Genomic DNA, 21,988 nt, shown 5'->3' with positions numbered 1-21,988 from the left:
ATTTGAAACGGTTGTTTACTATATAGAGATAGCAATTACCAATTAGAGAACAAGAAACTATACTGAAAGGAAAAGAAACGGAGAGTAACATAATATGCGACGATTTTTTGAGTGTCTGCCCAAAAAAGTAAGAAAACTGGTCGGTGGGGTATCTTGCTTACTTTGCACTTAAATCGGTGTTCAGAATTACTCAACCGTGAAATGTATGACGTCATGTGAGGAAAAAGTAAAAAGCCAAAAACACGAGCATATTAATGATGACAAAATTTTCAAGATATCGTTTAATACCATTTGATGCACCTGAGATATATACATCGTTTTTCGATATTAACCAACTCGATTGGCCTTCCTTAAGTTCATCTTCTTCTGCAATTGAACATCTGTTGGACTAACTCGACGGTGGGGCTTATAAGCGTCGGAAAGCAGAAGCGACTCTCCATAAGCTATGGACTACCTTATCGGAATGATTGAATAATATTCGTATGAGAAAGATAAATGCGCTGGTGAACTCCATGCAGGGGAGAAACAAGTCTGTGAAAAATGCGCTAGGGAGTCATAGGTGATTTTGATTTTCACTTTTGGGGGGTACCGTCTTAAAATGTATAAGATTCGATAACTCATGAACTATCAGTCAAAATCAAATGAAATTTTGTTTACTTATTGACTAAAGATGTCTAAATATTAGATAACAATACTGAAAAATACGTTTGAAAAAATAGCATAAAACCCCGTCAAAGGTTTACTCTGAGTTTCTTTTACCTTTCAGAGTATTTTAGAGTAACGCGGGGTCAAGTGTGGGGTCACGTGAAAATCCTTGTATATCCAATGTTTATTTCCATATATCATTACTGCATGGCGTTGTCTCTTTTGAAAAATGAAGTCGTGCTTCTAGATTCGTTATTTCGTACATGTAGTGGATATTACTTTGATAATAAGGGTTTTTTAAATATCAAATAAATAGAGTCAGACCTCCTTTTCTCGAACTCAATTGAACGAAAAAAATCGAGTATCTAAGGCCTTTACATATTGAATGTAAAATTATATTCTTAAAGAATAAGTGGTTAAGACTTTCAATTATTTCGACATTTCCATGGTATTCCAGATATCGTTTTTTGAGATACCGAAGTTCACCTTCTTTTCTATTCACGAATTCACAAGTATCCTTGATTGTCTCTCTTCTACTGGTTCACATTTTATAAAAGAACTTTATTCCTTATCCTTATACATCACGCAAACTTAGAAACAGAGAAAACTTTCAAAGACTATCATATTTCAGAATTTTGGGATAGGTTATTTGATAATTTTCAGTATTTCTTTTCCCCGTAACGATTTTTAATATTGCTTTATGATTAACTGAATGTATGTTGTTTTACGCTCCGTTCGAGAATTTTTCACTCATAAAAAGACCCCACCATATACCGGTGAATGGCTTCAAATTTAGAACTTTACTCGGCACTCAGGGCCATTGAGCAGTGAGGGATCTTTATCGTGCCAACACAACGGTTTTTAAGGTCTCATCTAAAGGAGCCGCAACTCTCACTCCAAAGTGCCGAGCGATGGGCGAAAGAACAGCTAGTTGCTTCATATTCTTTATCAACTTGAGTCAGTCGTGGCGGGGATTTGAACCAACGACCTTCCAGTGGCGTATTGTATTATGAACTTTTTGTTGATGTCTAACAGAGGAATCTTTGCGTAACGAGGTCTTCACACGTGTTTTCTCTGCTACTGTTTTTTTTTCGTCTCCTGCGTTTGTATGCTTTGACTGTCTATGGTTGTTCCCAAAATTCACAAAAGCTGTTTTAAATTATTTCGCTGAAAAGACATCGCTTAACGTGCTGCAAAATCACTAATTCACGTGGGGGTTGAATTTTTGTCGTTTTCCTGGTACATGTATGAAGAGAGCCACGAATTATGAAATGTAAAATTTTGTTATACAATAACTCAACACTTTTACAACCGTGAAATAAAGTCCCCAAGATCCAATATTTTTTCCTCAAACCACAAAATTTGACTCCACAAAAATATGTGATTTTACAGTACGTTACGTTTTCAAATAAAATTATTCCGTTAAAGGCAATTCAATGCTCTTCTACGTTGATATATTTTAAATCCTCTTAAGTGGTCCACTGGGTTTTCATTGAATAATTATAAAAAAAAAAGTAAAATAGTATGCTTTCTTTCTAACGAATCATTGCTTTATGAAAAGGAGTGATTTAAATTCATTTGACAATCATAATTAAATTGCAGTTAGGGAAACCATATCACTAATGCTTTCAGAGATGGATACCAGATATTTCAGTAACAAAAAACGAGAGTCGTACATGTAATAGCGTAACATGTGTAAGGGTAAATTTTAGCATTATGTTTTTTTTTAAACAGAATTTTGCAGAGATTTTTTGGGGGGCATTGAAAAATTCCCCTCCTAGCCTTTTTGTTCTTTTCTTAACATTTATTTCTACTTTTACATTATCTTTATATATTAGTACAGCTTTACTTGTATGTTCGACATCCGGTATTAATAAATACATTTGTCGAATTCACATAGAACATGAAAAGGAAGTATTCCGCAGTGCATACTAATCTTCCCGTCCGTTGTGAGATTTACACAGTTATCTTGAAGTGAAGAGGACACAAATGGTTCATCATAGTCCACATCATCTAACTGTAAATTAGCATTTCTACTGACCGCTAGGGGGAGGCAAAGAACGATAACTCCAAATCAGCGGAAGTTGTGACCTGAAGAGTGTGTCCGTGCAATCAGAAATACGCGCCACTTCATTGTTCGTGTTTCGTATAACAGGACGTTATCTGGTAAGTGACATTGTCTTTATAAGTGAAATTAATTTTCTGTAGGTATTTTGTGTTATTATTCTATTATATTTTTACCGTTTATTTCATTAGATTAAATGTAAATTAATTTTTAAAATACATGTCTAAAATGCAGGACACAAGAAAATATTTATTTGCACATGTTCTTCTGCTTGCTTCAACTTGCATCATCGATTAATAATTAGGGAAATGTTTATAAAGGTTATGTGAAAAATCACAAGTTATATAAATGAAGCAATTTTTGTCACTATTTTTTTGAAATATTGAAATGGTTTTTTGTTGTTATAATTACCCCCCTTTGCAATCAGCTGTTTATAGTTTGTTTCAATTATATCACATGTAATTTTGACATGCAATTCTAGAAAAATTGGTACAATACATATATATGTAATTAATATATTTCTAATCTGAGTTACATTAATAGTATTGATATTTGTAACAATTGTTACCATATAACAACATTAATATTTATTTTTCAATGAATGATATAATAACTTTTATTATATTAATTATATCATAAAGTGCAGGCATATTGTGATTGTATTGTGAGTTATGTAATTTTTTTTTTAATTTTGTGTAGGGAAGGCATATTTACTTGCACCAAAAGACTGTGTCAGTGCCATATATGTTGAAAAGGTATTTATATTTTATAAATATTCCATTTATTAATGTGTTTGCATTCTGTGCACAAATTCATCATTTTAAGAAGTTTTTTTTTTCATCATGTCATTGTCTGCCACTTTCTCCTCTTTCCCTTCATGTTTTCCATGAGATATAGTTAGAGAATGAATGATAAAAAGCTATTTTCTCAGTCTATTTACAGAATAATAATATTTTATATTAAGATATGGAAAATTATACTTATCGTTTGCAGCATATATGGTAAATATTATTCTAACAACAAATTGTGACTCACCAACATGATTTTAAACAGTGACATTCAGAACATATTCAACAAAGTACAAGGAAATTCCATAGCATTTCATGAAGAAATTTGTAAATTCCTTCAAATAGAGAAGGAACTAATTAATCCAAAAAGCCTACACACGAAAGCTAAGCGCACTGTAAATGAAATTAAAAAACTTAGTAAATTTGCCAACAAGGAAAAGTATTTACAAAAACTAAAATCAGAATTTATTTTGCCATCTCTCAAAAGAAAAGAAATCGATAATGTTCAACAGAAAAATAAAAAACAAGAGATTGATCCCGATTCCTGTGCTGGTTGTGACCAGCTGCGTACAGGTACAAAAAAATTATCAAAAAAGGTCAAAAATACTAAAGTAAAGGTACTGAATCAAAAATTAAAAAGAAATAAACTTACTATTCAAAGATTGCAGGCCACAATCAGCAGCCTCCGAGTTAAATTAAAAGAGAATGTGTCTTCCAAAGATAAATTTGAAAAGAAAAAAAATACTAGTACATCTACTATTGGCACCCAGTGTAACACACTGAAATCATATATAGATGATCTGAAAGAAGAAATTGAAAATTTATATTCAAGTTTGGAAGATCAGGCTTCTGAAGACAATGAAAAGCAGAATACATTACATTTAAGAAACCCCCAATGTAGAGGCAATCCCTACGATTTTAAACTGAGAAAAATAATGTATGAATTTAGAAGTCGGAATATTCCTGTCCAACACATAAATCCGATTATTAAAGAAGTTTTAAGTCTTGTTGATATGAACATAGAAGAGTTGCCACATCCATCAACAGCTGCAAAGCTAAGTAGTGAGCTAGGCATTTTAAGTCGTAGTCATATTATTTCTGAAATAAAAAATTTAGATAACTTAACGATTCATAGGGATGCTACTACCAAAAAAGGAAGGCATTATTATGGAGTGGAAATTTCTACAAATGACAAAACTTTTACAGCTGGGTTGAGGGAGGTGGTTGATGGCAAAGCAGAAACTTATGTTAGTTGTGTTAAAGAAATTTTTACTGATGCTTGTCATGATTCTGAAATTGACAATTTTAATATAATTTCAAATGTTTCTAATTTTATGACAGATAGGAGTGCTACAGAGCAAAAGGTCAATAATATATTGGAGGATGAAAAGAAGTGCATTTCCAATAATGATACTGTTATAAATTCTTTTAAATGCTCCGTACATCCCCTTTTGCAATTTTCAGATGTTTGTGAAAAAGAGATTTGTAGATTAGAAAAAGATTTTAAAATCAAATTTGATTTAAATAAGAATGAGAGTGCAACCCTGAGTTTGTTGCGTTCCGTTTCAAAGTTGTTTTTTAAAGATGGATGTGGTGACCCAGTACATGCTCCAACATATTTGAAAGATAAATTAAATTTTTCAAAGGTACCAGTTATGAATTGTAGGGGAAACAGATTTAATACACTGTTTTATAATGCAGCAGGAACATTTTATTTTCATAAGCAGCTTTTACAGTACTTGAAAGGATCAAAGAGTTCTTTAAATTTTACTCAAAGTTATATTTGTACAGCTCTTGCAGATAGCAGTATTTTATGTATTGTACGTGCATTAGGAATTCTGAATGTACTTTTTACCAAACCATATTGGAATTCTGCAGAAGTTTCGAATTCTGCAATTGAAATGGGGAGTGTCTACAGAAGAGTTGTTGACTTTCTTGACACATGTCTCCAGAATCCTGATCTTCTTTTACATAATAAAATATCCTTGTTCTGTGGACCATCTCTTCATAATGAGGTTTCCTCATATCTTTTTTTACCACATGCAAATGATGACGCTACATCTCATGTTTTAGAGTGTCTCTGTGTTGTTTTAAAAGATAAATGTTTCCAACTTTTTAGGGATTTTTTAATTGGTGGTAAATTTTATGATCCACCGAAAGATATTCTTTTAAACAGCCAATCATGTCCACCGAACAATATTAATGTAGAAAGACTTATGGCTAAATTAGATGCCAGTCTTGTCAAAGCCTCCAACTTCAATGTTAATACGATGGAAGGCATCATCATGTTCAAAAATAATAAAACTTCTGAATGGCTTAATTCAAAATCTCAAGAAGAACAGTGTGCATTAATAACAAAAGCCAGGAAAAGAAATACAAAGGTTTTAAAAGAGGTGAAGGAAAGAAAATCTAATTTATTCAAGAAACATCTACAACATATAAGAGAGAGAGAAAAATGTATATTAATGAAAAACCAGAAGAAAGAAGAACAACTAAATTGTGCTATTGAAAAAATTAAATCTCATGGTCTATGGAGTGACAGGAATCGGGTTCAAAAAGAATTAGAAAAACTTTCTACTAAAAAAGAAAAGTTGTCTGCCATGAAAGAGCAAATTAATTTATTAAAAACTGTTTTTGTTGTAAATCCTTCAGACAAACATCTAACATTCTTCAGTAAAAATAAAAAAAATCATGACCTGGAAACTCTTACCAGTAATTTCCTCACTTTAATGGAAAAAACTATTACAAGAACTTCTGAGTCTGTGAAGGAGACAACCCTTAAACCTCTGGAAATGATAGGGAAACATTTTAAACACATGTGGACAGACCAGGGTCAGGACACCCTGTGGGAAGGAAAAATTGTTTCCTACAAGGATGGAATATTTAAAGTACATATATATGAATATATTTTGTGTTTTTCCCACTTTCCATCTAATATTGTTCTATAACAATATTATAAATTAAAGTATTATGTTTTTTTTTGTATGGGGACCATAACAGCATCTTTTCTTGCATTCTTTTCAACAAAAAAGGTGCTTGGTGATTATAATACAATTATATTTTATATTAATTATTAATTATTTTAAGTATCTGTGATCAAAGTTTGTCTGGAATATGCACATTTCTAAATATGTATTTACCAAAGTTTACGATGGATTAAGTAGAAATGATCATCATGTCCATCTGTCTGATTGTATGAGCATTTGCTATATATGAACTATAAAATCATAATGGGAAAACATTACAAGCTCTTATGTGACATATAATAAAAAAGATTTATGTCAGTGGCTACTACCTTAACAGTACTTTCAAAGGTGAGCGAGTGGTTCATTGTCCTTTGTTAATGCATATTTATTAAATATAATGCAATTAATGTTAAAACATTAAGTGTTGCACTAAATCACTGTCTTGTTCATGTGCACTTCATATTTGCATTAACCATTCTGTGTGCTTATGTAGTGTAAATTTACTTTGTTTTCATTGATCATCATATTAAATTTAATTTCTGTTGTGCAGTTGAAATGTGTTCCCTCTCTCTCTCTTATATATATATATATATATATATATATATATATATATATATATATATACACACAGGGTTATTTTCACCCTTTCACATTTTGCCCCGTTTTAAATTTGCCCTCATGTCAGTAGGGTGAAAGGGGCGAAAATGAAAGGGGTGCAAAAATTTCCCTATATCCAGTATTCAAGTATGCATTAATGATATATTCAACATTTTATAGGTAAAATATTGGGAAAACTGTGAATCCCTATCAGATCCAGAGGGTGAAGAGGACATCTATGAACTAACAGAACAAGAAATATTAGTTGATATAAAAGAAGGAAATCTTACCTTCACAGGTATTTATTTCATTCAAAATGAAAACATTTCATTCTCAATAAGATAATAGAAATGTAATCATATAATATTAACATTTTTATTTTCGTTTGTATAACTTGACTCCAATTTCTTCATCTTATATTTCTATTTCTATTTCTTACAGACTCAGAAACCACAAAACCTTCATCAGTGCTGGATCATTCCTACTCATTACAAAATTAAGTATTAATTAAATTTCATAGAATTATGTCAGAAAACAAACTTAGAAAGTTTATTTCTAAAAGATTAGAGCCGCCAACAGGTCACAGAAGCTGTGTACCAGTTGTGCTGTCTGATAGTAAAGGCAACTGGCTGAAAAGGGTTGTATTGCACAGTACTGAAAAAGAAATTATATGGTGGTCAAAAAGTGGTGCAAAGATAGAAGATAGCACAGAGTGGTTAAAAAGAAATATAAGAGAAAAGGTAACACGTCATGGCAACATATGGTTGTATGTTTGGTTAGGCACTTGTAACTTAACTTCTAAAAATAAACAGTATATATCTCTTAGTTCTGATAATGGGGATGAAATTGATAAAATTATTTTGAAATGCAGAGAACTTATAGAATTTGTTAAGAATTATCCAGGCTGTAAGGTAACTATATTAGAAACTCCAGTGTATTCAATTAAAGAATGGAATAAATCAAGAGGACACAAAGACCCCAACCTTTTTGAAATTGAAGATGAAAAATTAAGAGAACAAATTTATATGTTAAATAATAAAATAAGAGAAATAAATAAAAGTCAAGGAGTATACTCCCCCCAGTTTTCTTCAGATTTAAGTGCCACTGATAAATATCGTTGTGGTAAAAATAGAAAACTAAAGACAAAAAAATACTATAATTTTAAACTTTATAAAGATGGTATTCATCCAGACACTCTGTTAGCAAAGTGTTGGCTAAAAAAAATTTCTGAACAGGCAAAAAGAGATTGTTGGACATAAATTGAACAATAGAACATATTTTGTGATAGTTAGTTTGATAATTTATTAATGTTGCAGTGGTTGGGAAAAACTATATGACCCACTTACAGGTTATTTAAAATTTTTTACGCACTAATTATTGTATAATTGATATGTATGTAATTGTATATTTTATTGATGGAAGAGACACTGCTCAAGAAATCTATACATGTGGCTTGCTTAACAGCATTTACTGATTGATAAATGATCATGGTTTTCATAAGAAATAAATTATGTAAGCATATTAAAGTAACATAGGTTTATAGAAAAGTCTTGCCATTTCATGGTAAATACATATACATTTGCTAAGTTGGTCATTATAGTCTGGAGCTATGCCGGCGGGGATTTTAATCCCTGGTACCGCCACGGAAGCCGGATTGGTTCAGACTAGACCAAAAGCTAAATAATTTTTTATTTCTTTATATTTTATTCATTATACATTACTTTAAATAAAAGATGGACTAAGGTCAAATTTGCTTATGTGGCACAGTGGTTAGGGAGAAGGTCTTACTTCAATCTAGAGTCACACAGTAAGGAGTTCATCCTTACAATGTGGGTTCAAATCACTGGGGGATGTGAAGATAAGTCCTTTAAAGAAGATATTATAACCAACAACTAAAATCAAGAAGCATACTTTTTTTTTATTACATAATTTTTTTATGAAATCTGCTTTAAAGATGCCAATGTATAACTATGCAAAGATAGGGTGTTCCATAATATCTGATACCCTCACAGTTTGTAAAGCTTTTAAGGATGGATTATTGTAAGGTTTTTGATTTATTTTAATAAGTTCAATTATTTCTGCATATTTATGTGTTCTATATTGAAATGTTAGAAAATCTGAAATCTCACAACTGCACATCTTACCATACACATGGTAAACTGACATCAATATAACATGGATTGTATTTTTCTGGAAATATCAGTACATTAAAGAAAAATATCACAATTGCAAGTATGAATAGGATTGCTAGAATAAAATGTAATTTATAAGGCTTACCTTTGCAAATATTTTTTTATAATGCTTCTCTAAACAATTGTCAATATCCTTAGACCAAGTTTCTTTACTCTCAATTTCAAAAAAAGTATGCTGAAGAGCATTAAGTATTTCTCTCTCTCTCTCTCTCTCTCTCTCTCTCTCTCATTTAATGATGAATACTGTTTTGTTTTTCTGTTATTGTGTGATACTTTAGGTATTTATTTTCACCACATATTAAAATAAAATTATTTTTAACATAGGGCATACAAAAGTAAGCAACATGCCTATGAATAAAAGAATTAAACAGAAAGCAGACAATTTTTCATTGAGAAACATGTGTTTTGCCCAGCTGTCCTTCTAAAGATTTAAGCAATTTTTTTTTCATGCAAGAGAATTGTAGAAGGAAATGCTTTTTCCTGTTTTTTTTTTCTTAGGTTATTCCTAATTTGAAATATTCATCTTATATCATAATTTTCTTTTGTCATATATTATCACCTGTGCTTTGATATGGTTTAAAGTTTAATTTTCACAAATTTATTTTTACATGGGATTTAATGTCACTTTCCTTAATTTATGGTTAAAGTTAACAAGATAGGCACACAAATACTGCAATATTTAAATATTTTTTTTTGTCATTTCTTTGTAATGATAATGAATTTCCAAGTATATTTAAAGCAAAGAAAAAATGAATTAACATTATGAATTTTTATGGGGATAAGATATCTTTTCTATTTAAAATTTCTTCTTGTCCTAATCCACCGTTATCTTTATTAAGGTGAAATTTCAAGCACTTTTGGCCTTTCTCATTAATAATATACACATATTTTGATCGTCATCGTCTTACTTCGCAACTAAAATGTTATGATATATATCAGTTAGTTTTATCAATAATTGTAATTATTCTTCAGAAGTATTTTCTGTTCAAACTTGCTTTAGATTAGTATCAGTGTAACTTAAAAATTCTTTGCATTACACAGCATTCACCTCATTGACATTGCTCTTTGAAATGATCATAAATTCTTTGCATTACACAGCCTTCACCTCATTGAGATTGCTCTATGGAATGATCATATAATGTTACATAATATTTTACATTTTGCCTTCCTATTTTACACACAATTTGTCAATATAATGCAGGTATGAAAGCAGATAGAACATATATATCTCTCAAATGGTATCAGAATTATTGGAACACCCTCTGTATGAAAAGTGCCCAACCAAACATACATCTATTACCGGGGCTTGGACACCATCACACAGAATCAAAGCTTATATTTGTCCAAAATTTGGTTATTATTAAAGTAATATGTTGCTTGAGCATTTCAAAGATATTATAAAAGCATGTTATTATTAAAACTTTTTCTATTTGAAAATTATGAAAAGTGTGAATTTTTGGTAGCTGTTTGTCATACATCTGGACTAAAATGTTGAAGTTAGTTCAATTCACTACACTGAACTTATTTTTTCTATAAAGAAAATTAAATTTAAAATGGTAAAAACAGCAATGTAGCTGTGTCCAAGCTCCTTGGGTACTAACACTTAAATTTAAGATACTCCTTCATATTGTAAAGGAATGGAACCTGTCTATAATTTATCATAAATACATGTATTATATACTTAAACACACTTCAGCACTCAACTTTTAGATACTCCTTCATTTGAAAGGAACAGTACTTGTGTATAATTTGTTAAAAGGACATCTACCTGAAGATACTCCTCAATGTTTCCCTCTATAATATGTTATATATTACACCTACCTGAAGACACTCCCCGATGTTTCAAAGGAACTGTACCTCTCTATAATACGTTATATATATTACACCTACCTGAAGATACTCCCCGATGTTTCAAAGGAACTGTACCTCTCTGTAATACGTTATATATATTACACCTACCTGAAGATACTCCTTGATGTTTGAAAGGAACTGTACCTCTCTGTAATACGTTGTATATATTACACCTACCTGAAGATACTCCTTGATGTTTCAAAGGAACTGTACCTCTCTATAATACGTTATATATATTACACCTACCTGAAGATACTCCCCGATGTTTGAAAGGAACTGTACCTCTCTATAATACGTTATAGATTACACCTACCTGAAGATACTCCTTGATGTTTCAAAGGAACTGTACCTCTCTATAATACGTTATATATATTACACCTACCTGAAGATACTCCTTGATGTTTGAAAGGAACTGTACCTCTCTGTAATACGTTGTATATATTACACCTACCTGAAGATACTCCTTGATGTTTCAAAGGAACTGTACCTCTCTATAATACGTTATATATTACACCTACCTGAAGATACTCCTTGATGTTTCAAAGGAACTGTACCTGTATATACTTTTTGTGATTTATATCTACCTGAAGATACTCCTCCATGTTTCAAAGGAACTGTACCTGTAAGTGCCTAAAATGAACCGCCTTCTTTTTTTTTCAGAAAGAATATTATTATAATATTTGTATTTGTTAACATTTGTAAAATTTCTTAAATTGGTCATTAGTCTGGAGCTGTGCCGGCGGGGATTTTAATCCCTGGTACCGCCACGGAAGCCGGATTGGTTCAGACTATACCAAAAAGCTAATTATCTTTAAAAGCACTCCTAAGTTTCTTAAAAGAATAAGGAACATTGACTTCATCATTATATACAGAAGTGAAAAGAACAATCATTAAGAAGGGCACCACAAGGCGGAGCATTCCCTTGCAACTATAAATTGAGGCAGCATTCGACATGAATCCTGATGCAAATTATGTCAATTCGTTTTCGCAGAATTAACCCTCTCACCCACAAACAAACACACACGATTGTGTTGCTATATCCCCTCCAACTCCCTTGTATAATAGAATTAAGCATAATAAAGAGAAGATTATCAATTTAAACTATATATCCAATTTCATTACATATCAATCTTTAACACAATATGTACTGCATTTTTTTTGCACTTTTCAAAAATAGTTATCAAAATGTGCATCACTTTTTCAATTCAGCCAGTTGCCTTTACTATAAACAGATTACACAGGAGAGTACAATTTTTCAATTCTTTAATATGTAGGAATATAATACTTATATCTTTAAAATTTTCAAATAATTTAAATGTCAGCAACTTATTTTATGCATAAAAAATTTTTTTTTTGGCACTGTAACATCAAATGACTTTTTTTATATTTTGCATAATTTTGTTTTAAAATGTAAATTATTTTTATGTTTTAATACAAAGTTGTTGTGAGCAAAATCAGTCAGCGCGGGTTTTTCCGCACTATACTGAAACTAATTGTTTGCATCAACTGTTATATTATTACATGTACTTGTATCTCTTCCTCATCAAACCAACATAGAAATCTAGCTCCAAATAAATATAGTTCTCAGCTCTTTATTATAATCTTTCATTTACTTGATGTTGCATTTTAGTTTTCGATTACTGATATTCAGCACTGATGAAGGATAAAAATATGTCAGGAACACTTCATTACTGGATAAAAACATTGATTTTCTGCCATTTACATGTACCATATTTATCATCTTGGAATCTGCATCATTTTTTACAATATTATTCTTTCCTACCAAGTGACATAAGCTTTGGACAGTGTTAGTAAATTGTTGTGAACAAAATCAGTCAGCGCGGGTTTTTCCGCACTATACTGAATCTTATTGTTCGCATCAACTTTATATATTATTTCTTGTACTACTTCCTTGTCAAAGCATTCTACAAGCGTAATTCCATATACATGCAGTTTACAGCTCTTCCTAAAAGATGTTGCACTTCAGAAATTTTTTTTGTAATATTCAGCTCTCAAATTTAAGGATTTACAGATTTCAGAAGTTTACAAATTTTACACAATCAGAAACATTCTTACTGGATAAAGACAGCTGGGGTTTTGTGCCATTTACCATCAAACAACTTCTTGAAATGTTCATTTCTTTCTTACAGTTCTTAACATATGCAAATTAATAAATTAAATCTTTTAAAGTTCTTGGTCAGAATCAGTCAGCGCGGGCTTCTCCGCACTATACTGATCTTAATGTTTGCATAATTTTAAAAATTACTTGTAATATATAGTCCTTTAAGGCAAACAATATATCAGAATCCCATGTAATATAATTTTAACCTTTTCATAAATACCTTAAATAGATATGTTGCAGATGTGAAAGTCACCTCTCTGTTGAAGGGATTTACAAATTTCTACATGAAATGCTATGGAATCATGAACACGTAAATTCATACTGGATATGGAACTTGAGCCATTTACCATACACTTCATACTGGATAAAGACATGGAATTTGAGCCATTTACCATACACTTCATACTGGATATGGAACTTGAGCCATTTACCATACACTTCATACTGGATAAAGACATGGAACTTGAGCCATTTACCATACACTTCATACTGGATATGGAACTTGAGCCATTTACCATACACTTCATACTGGATAAAGACATGGAACTTGAGCCATTTACCATACACTTCATACTGGATAAAGACATGGAATTTGAGCCATTTACCATACACTTCATACTGGATAAAGACATGGAAATTGAGCCATTTACTATACACTTCATACTGGATATGGAACTTGAGCCATTTACCATACACTTCATAATGGATAAAGACATGGAATTTGAGCCATTTACCAAACACTTCATACTGGACTTGGAACTTTAGCCATTTACCATACACTTCATAATGGATAAAGAATTGGAATTTTTGCCATTTACCATCAACCGACTCCTTGGAATTTGCATATTTATTGTAATATACAAAGTGATTTTTTTTTGGATTCATTAGTCAGTGTTGCTTTATTTACACTATACTGGATTATTATGTTTTTATTATTTTTAAAATGACTTCTACCAGTTTTCCTCATCAGAAAATACAAGCTACCTGTGAAACTGATTTTTGGCACCAACCTTCAACAGTATTACTAGTATCATGGAAATACAGAAACAGACTATAGATACAGAGTTATCCTTCCTAATGGTAATGTTTATTTTTTTACTCTATTGGATTACCTCCCGTAGGTCACAGATTCTACTTTTGAGAAGGTATGGTTATCATGTGTTTATTTTAATTTATACAAAACAACCAATAAAAATTCATTTTACATTTACTTCCGAATGCAGAAAGGAAAGTAAAAATGAACAGTTGACCCTTGAATTCTTCAATTTAATTTTTAGAAAGAAATGCTATGTAAATCACTTTGTTGTCTCCTCGGGTAAGTGATATTTTGTATCTCGACTCCGAGCAGTATTGTGAAACCTGTAAAATTAGACGCCAATTATTTTTCTAAGGATTTTGTATTGAAATGTCCATAAAAATAGGAGACATACTGTATCCCCTTTAAAATTAATGATTCGTTATCCGATTACATGAAATTACATTTCAGATAACTCATACATATATTTTTAACAGTTTCCCCTCTGTTCACCTTTCTTTTAAATATTTGAAAAAATAGTATTTTTTATTTTTTGTTTACTTTTAATGACTTGGGTATGATATGCCAAATAATTTTACCTTGAAACGTTTCCTTCACAAAGTCTGCTTCCTGTTCCGAGTTTATTTTTAGTACATATCCTCCTTGGATTTCACATTTCCGCTTTCAAAATAAATATATGTAATCAAAGGCATATACAGGTATTATTCATCAATTAATAATGAGGAAATCACAATTTATTCACGACAAGTTTCAATATTTAAGAGTTTAATCTATCATGCGACATTTTTTTTTCTTTTTTGCTTTTCATATCAATTAAAAATGACGTTATGATTTAATAGATTTTTCCATCTTTAATTAATAGCTTCACATAGAGTTCTACATTACAATATGCATGTATAATAACATGAATTTAACCCTCCTCCCTGTCCCCAGAGAGAGAGAGAGAGAGAGAGAGAGAGAGAGAGAGAGGGAGAGAGAGAGATTGACATGTACCTTTGCCTCAGTGAAGTAACTTTCACTTTTATCCAGTAATTTATAATAACAACGTTTTGGACTTTTCTCTATAAAACACCATGAATAAAAATGTTAATAATGGTTATTTTAAACTTGCTTCCTATATTATTTAAAATACATATAAAACTCAGAAATTACAACCTTTTAACTCATTTTTGTTTTATCAAGATAAAGAGACAAGGAGACATTATGACACACAAGTAAAATCATAATGATGGTGGAATTTTAAAGACCATCCAATCTTGTAAGATTTAGACTTAACATTATTTTTGTAACAAATATTTTTCCATAAAACGTAAAATAAACCTGAAAAAATAACTTTGTATAATGACCAGACAATAGTACGCACACAGTTTATTTTATTTCAATATTCTTTATAATAAATTACGAAAGAATAAAATGATACTAAAGTGAATTATAATTTAAATAGGACTTTGGGAACCATATTATGTTAGGAAGGGTGTCCTGTAAGGCCTAGATAAATAAATTGTGTGTTTCCGGTTCCCCGACCGACCCTAAAATATATGAGCCGACCCTAAAAAAAATTATCCGCAGATATCTTTCCCAGTCGTAAACTATTCCAGTTTAACTATTAGAAATCCTAATCTCGATCACTTTTGTGTTTCAGAAAATGCATATCCTATACACATTAATCAGAAATGTTTTGACAGCAATTGCCCTGGGGTAAAATGGTATCGTGCTTGCCAATAAAATATTAAAATGAAATAAAATGTTTTCCCTACCTACCTACCCTATTTTTTCTCGGGTTGGAATAGGAAATGCACTATTTATTTATCTTGGCCTAAGCAAGGAATTATCTCTTATGATTGGTTAATTTACCTTTAGGAGATTTTTCTAAAAGTAAAAATTGAATTAATGGTTTGGTGTACATTTTTGGACTTATTATGTTTCTAAATGGCGCAAATATAAAAATACCTAAAATATAATAATGTGTATATTTTCTAAGTTGTTTTATTTTCTCTGTTTTATTTCTTCTTTTTTTTATTTTTGTTTGCTTTTTTATGGCCGTTCCCTTTAAAATTTCTTACAACTTTTAATATTTGTAGGATATTATTGGAATAAAAAAAAATAAAGCTAGCTGGTTATAAGTATTAATTTTGCTGATATAATCGAGGATTACGTATCTATTTTCATGATTATTTTTTTGCATAAAATTTTGTCCCCTTACATACAGTTTGGATATTTGCAATGACATCAATGGAAACATATTAATATTAAATTTAATACCTTTACCATCCGAAATATATTGATGATATCCTGGTATGTAGTCGCCATGTGAAAAGTTCGAATTCTTAATCAGTATGCATCGCCTTTCATTCTTATGGTAGAAAAAAGATGTTGCTAGATTCGACAACGACCTTAAAGCACATTCACTTAGCGTACTGATGTCCTCACAAATCGTTATCACGTTGTCTTCAGACATGTCATCAAGTTCTCTTTTACGAAAGGGAGAATCCAAAACGAGGTATCTGTCAAAAAGAATTTTGGATGAAACATTGCATAAAAGGACAAGGATTAATAAACTCACACAAAACCAGTGATTCATTTTCGGTGGTATGAGCTTGAGGCATCAAATGTGAGATGATTGAATCAATGATGGTGGTCTCCCTATCCCCTCGAAACATTTTATCGATAATTAATTATTGTTGAAAGATAACTCCCCCGACGAAAGTGATGAAGAACATTTAATGAAATTGCCTAATTAATTTTCATTTAATTGAATAGTATTTTTGTATCAATTGATCTGATGATGTTTATATTTTGTCTAAACCCTCTCCAGAGCAGGAAGTTTAGGTAAAGTTTTATTAAGTAATAAACATTTCTATATCAATGTTGATTTGTTTATGTGTAATGCATGTTGCTGTATTGTGAGTGAATTTATCAGAGTTTTATTCCACGTCATAGATTGAGTCCATATCTATAAAATACTTGTGTACTGAAAGCATTTATTAAACTAAATATTGTTAGAACAAAATTTAATGAAAATCTTGAAAAATGATGAAATGAAAAGCAATGAATGAGTTTAGCTCTGTTCTAGAGTTTCACAGCGACAATGTTTACCATAGCAGCAGTATACGTAGATACAGCTGTACTTTTTAATTATTTTGCCAAAGGTTAAATAGTCAAACAACGTGATAAGATAAAAATGACATATTTCACTATCACAACATTGTACATGTATGCATTAAGTTACTATATATATATAGCGCCGCGAGAATTCCATCGGCATCGAAAGCAAGTTTTTTGACTTGCCTAGATAGCCGAGCGGTCTAGCGCGCTGTCCCTGTACTGCTAGGAGACAGGTTCCGTTGGTGGAGAGTTCAACCCCGGGCTGGGGTGGAAGTGGGTATCCTTATAAAAAGTGAATTTCTTTGTGCTTTCTGTATTAATATTTCTTCACTTAGGGCAGTTATGTTAGTTTAAGAGTTGTTGTAAAAAATGTGCTATATATATATATATATATATATATATATATATATATATATCGTATATTTTATTTAGTTTTTTAACGATGGCAAAACAATTTTAAGTTGAAAGAGTTGTACAGGATATAATACATTTTTCCTGTTTCTATTCAGGATGTGAATTCCCAGATATTCAGCATGTTGACAACCTCTGAAGTGGAACAGTTCAACATCACTAGAAGTAAGAAAAGACTGAATTTCAAACATAACTAGTACATGATATATATATACTTTATCGATCTCGGAAAATGTTACCTCATGAAAGATTTCTTGCCGTTATTCCTACGTACTAGGGAAACAACAGTTTCTGCCTTAAGACTGACAAAATGAATATTGTCTATATAACTATTGTATAACTGTGTTCTGTTATTTCCGGAAAGATAAAGATCACAAATCATGATCATTCAGTCCTTTTTATCGTTACTTTTTTTAGCAATGCGTCAAAAATCACTAAGATGTACACAAATATAGAACAACGCGTAACAGCGTGTTTAAAAAAAACGTGATCAATAAAATAGGGCTCGCGGCGGGTGTGACAGTTCGACATGGAATGCTTACTCTCACTATGCACCTGATCCGATCTCTGGAATTTTCGTGTTTTATGCCCTGTTCACAGATTTATATTGTTTGTAGATTTTTGTGTTTTATGCCCTGTTCACAGATTTGTATTGTTTGTAGATTTTTATATTTTATGCCCTGTTCGCAGATTTGTATTGTTTGTAGATTTTTGTGTTTTATGCCCTGTTCACAGATTTGTTTGTAGATTTTTGTGTTTTATGACCTGTTCACAGATTTGTATTGTTTGTAGATTTTTGTGTTTTATGCCCTGTTCACAGATTAGTATTGTTTGTAGATTTTTATATTTTATGCCCTGTTCACAGATTTGTATTGTTTGTAGATTTTTGTGCTTTATGCCCTGTTCACAGATTTGTATTGTTTGTAGATTTCTGTGTTTTATGCCCTGTTCACAGATTAGTATTGTTTGTAGATTTTTATATTTTATGCCCTGTTCACAGATTTGTATTGTTTGTAGATTTTTGTGTTTTATGCCCTGTTCACAGATTTGTATTGTTTGTAGATTTTTGTGTTTTATGCCCTGTTCACAGATTAGTATTGTTTGTAGATTTTTATATTTTATGCCCTGTTCACAGATTTGTATTGTTTGTAGATTTTTATATTTTATGCCCTGTTCACAGACTTGTATTGTTTGTAGATTTTTGTGTTTTATGCCCTGTTCACAGATTTGTATTGTTTGTAGATTTTTATATTTTATGCCCTGTTCACAGATTTGTATCGTATGTAGATTTTTGTGTTTTATGCCCTGTTCACAGATTTGTATTGTTTGTAGATTTTTGTGTTTTATGCCCTGTTCACAGATTTGTATTGTTTGTAGTTTTTCATGTTTTATACTCTGTTCACAGATTTGTATTGTTTGTAGATTTTTGTGTTCTATGCCCTGTTCACAGATTTGTATTGTTTGTAGATTTTTGTGTTTTATGTCCTGTTCACAGTAAGTAGATTTTTGTGTTTTATGCCCTGTTCACAGATTTGTATTGTTTCGTAGATTTTTATATTCTATGCATTGTTCGCCGATTTGTATTGTTTGAAGATTTTTGTGTTCTATGCCGTGTTCACAGATTTGTATTGTTTGTAGATTTTTGTGTTTTATGTCCTGTTCACAGTAAGTAGATTTTTATATTTTATGCCCTGTTCGCAGATTTGTATTGTTTGTAGATTTTTATATTTTATGCCCTGTTCACAGATTTGTATTGTTTGTAGATTTTTATATTTTATGCCCTGTTCACAGATTTGTATTGTTTGTAGATTTTTATATTTTATGCCCTGTTCACAGATTTGTATTGTTTGTAGATTTTTGTGTTTTATGCCCTGTTCACAGATTTGTTTGTAGATTTTTGTGTTTTATGCCCTGTTCACAGATTTGTATTGTTTGTAGATTTTTGTGTTTTATGCCCTGTTCACAGATTTGTATTGTATGTAGATTTTTATATTTTATGCCCTGTTCGCAGATTTGTATTGTTTGTAGATTTTTGTGTTTTATGCCCTGTTCACAGATTTGTATTGTTTGTAGATTTTTGTGTTTTATGCCCTGTTTATAGATTTGTATTGTTTGTAGATTTTTGTGTTTTATGCCCTGTTCACAGATTTGTATTGTTTGTAGATTTTTTTTAAAGATACATCACTTTTCGTTATCTTTACCTTAGTCTTTGTCTGTACAGTTTCCAAGCATTGAATCGAGAGAGTGATTAAATTCATGACATGTATACCTTTAAATGATCCAAAAATTATATCTATAAAATATTCTATACTAACACCATCAGTAAGCGTTAAGTACATGTAAGAAAAGCCATTCCGTGACGTGTCAGTGCATCACTTTTGTAATTTCGCAAACTTCATAATTCACTAAACGGTTGTATTTACAAAGATGCTTAGCTAGATATCTATATGTATAATGTTTTCTCTCAATCAACAGACACTGACGATAAAATAACACCAACAGAACAATTTGGTATTGCTATAGGTATGTTCGAGTACGACACTTTTTAATTGGCACAAAATATTTACATTTTAAAGTAATCCAAACCGCTTTATGCAACTTGAATTTAACTGATCTTTATGACAAAATATATAGATAACATGTAAAAGAATGAATCATTCAATCATCAAACACGTATTTTTTGTAAATTGGACAACTAATTTCAAATAAATGTACCTGTGCATTATTTTTTAAACGAAATCTCGTTTCAGTTGTTTGTTTTATATTGTTTTTGCCATTGCTGTATATCGGGAAGAAATTTTGCCTGTGGAGAGAAACCATAAAAATTATTGCGAATGACTCCATGTTTGAAATTGACAATGATAAAGAGCCCCAAGTTCAGGTAAAACAACTCTGTATGCAGAATAATTTATAAATTAAACTATAAATAGAGGTACTGTATCAAACCCAAAGTTTAAAGAATTTTTATATGTTATTTTCCTTTTTCTATTGTTTATTTTATTTCTATTGTTTTTAAGATTTCTTTTGTTTGTGTGTATAGTATATGGGGAAGGAGAGGGTGTGTTGTGGGGGAATAGGTTGACAATTTTTTTTTTTGAAATGCACCTTACAACTTGTTTGTAAAACGCATTTCTGAACTACAAAACACCATGAAGTACAATCCTAAGCAAAAACTAGCATTGTACATGTATATTTTAAAACTCTGACAGCTTTAAGAGTACTCTCGTACTATGTCATGCTGTAGTTAAAGATATCCTGAACCAACAAACAAAAAATCAGAAAGAAAGACAGGTTCATAGATAGATAGCTTATTAGACAGATTGACTGTTTTTTTACAGTGGGGAACACTGGGACAAATCAATATGGATCCTATGTCAATCATAAAGAGACTAGTGCAGAGTGAAGTGTCAATGAAAGACGTCAAAATAGGTCAGCTCATTAAGATAGGAAGAACGGTCCGCGTCTTCAAAGCTAAAGTTGTGGATGAGGGAGAATCAAAGATTGTGGCTCTGAAAATGCTTCAAGGCAAGTAAAAAATGAGTAACAATATTTGTACATGTATACACGCCAGCCACCTCTTCAGTTTCCGGGAGTCTGTGTTTTATGCCCTGTTCACAGATTTGTAATGTTGGTAGGGTTTGTAGAGATGGATCACTGCTCTTTATTTTCACATTTTCTTTACTAAGAAGTATCTTTTTGTGTCATACTTAAAGAAAAAAAATTTGGGTCCGGTATCTAAATTTTTATAAGTTCCTTTTTATAAATAACTTGATAAAAAAAATTCTCTTCAATAAATAAGAATAAAAATTCCCTTTTACATCCTTAGGGATATATTCAAATATGGGCATGTGTAACTTTCGTATATATTTGGTTAAATTGTTTGGCATTCTAATCAATGCTGATTTACGAATTATTTTCTTTTATTAAAAAAAAACCAAAACAAAACCAAAAAAAAAAACAAAAAAAAAAAAAAAAACCCAAAACAAAACAAAACAAAAAAAAAAAAAACCCAAAAAACAAAACAAAACAAAAAGCCAAAAACAGAAAAACAAAAACAAAACAAAACAAACCAATGTAGACTCATGGGTAGGGAATATAAATCATACTGAGGGAAGATGAAGGCGATTGTATAACAAGTCATTTGTATCTTTGTTCAAGCTGTGAACAATTTACTAACAATACTAGGCATATGTAAATAATAAATTCACCT

At 31.0% G+C, this 21,988-nt stretch overlaps 1 protein-coding gene across 1 annotated transcript; it reads right to left on the bottom strand.

Moving 5' to 3' along the window:
* Nucleotides 1–14,499: 14,499 nt before the first annotated feature.
* LOC133202002 (uncharacterized) lies at nucleotides 14,500–16,720 on the bottom strand. Its single transcript, XM_061337783.1, has 4 exons — nucleotides 16,525–16,720; nucleotides 15,256–15,323; nucleotides 14,841–14,922; nucleotides 14,500–14,585 (listed from the first exon to the last, which is right to left on the bottom strand). Exons 1-4 carry the CDS (start codon nucleotides 16,718–16,720, stop codon nucleotides 14,500–14,502), a joined length of 432 nt encoding a protein of 143 aa, XP_061193767.1.
* Nucleotides 16,721–21,988: the final 5,268 nt, after the last annotated feature.

Source organism: Saccostrea echinata, unplaced genomic scaffold, assembly GCF_033153115.1.
Source record: "Saccostrea echinata isolate AGI-Se365-2 ecotype Australia unplaced genomic scaffold, CSIRO_AGI_Sech_v1 ptg000046l, whole genome shotgun sequence".
Lineage (NCBI taxonomy): Eukaryota > Metazoa > Mollusca > Bivalvia > Ostreida > Ostreidae > Saccostrea > Saccostrea echinata.
This window is presented reverse-complemented; position numbering and strand designations above follow the sequence as displayed.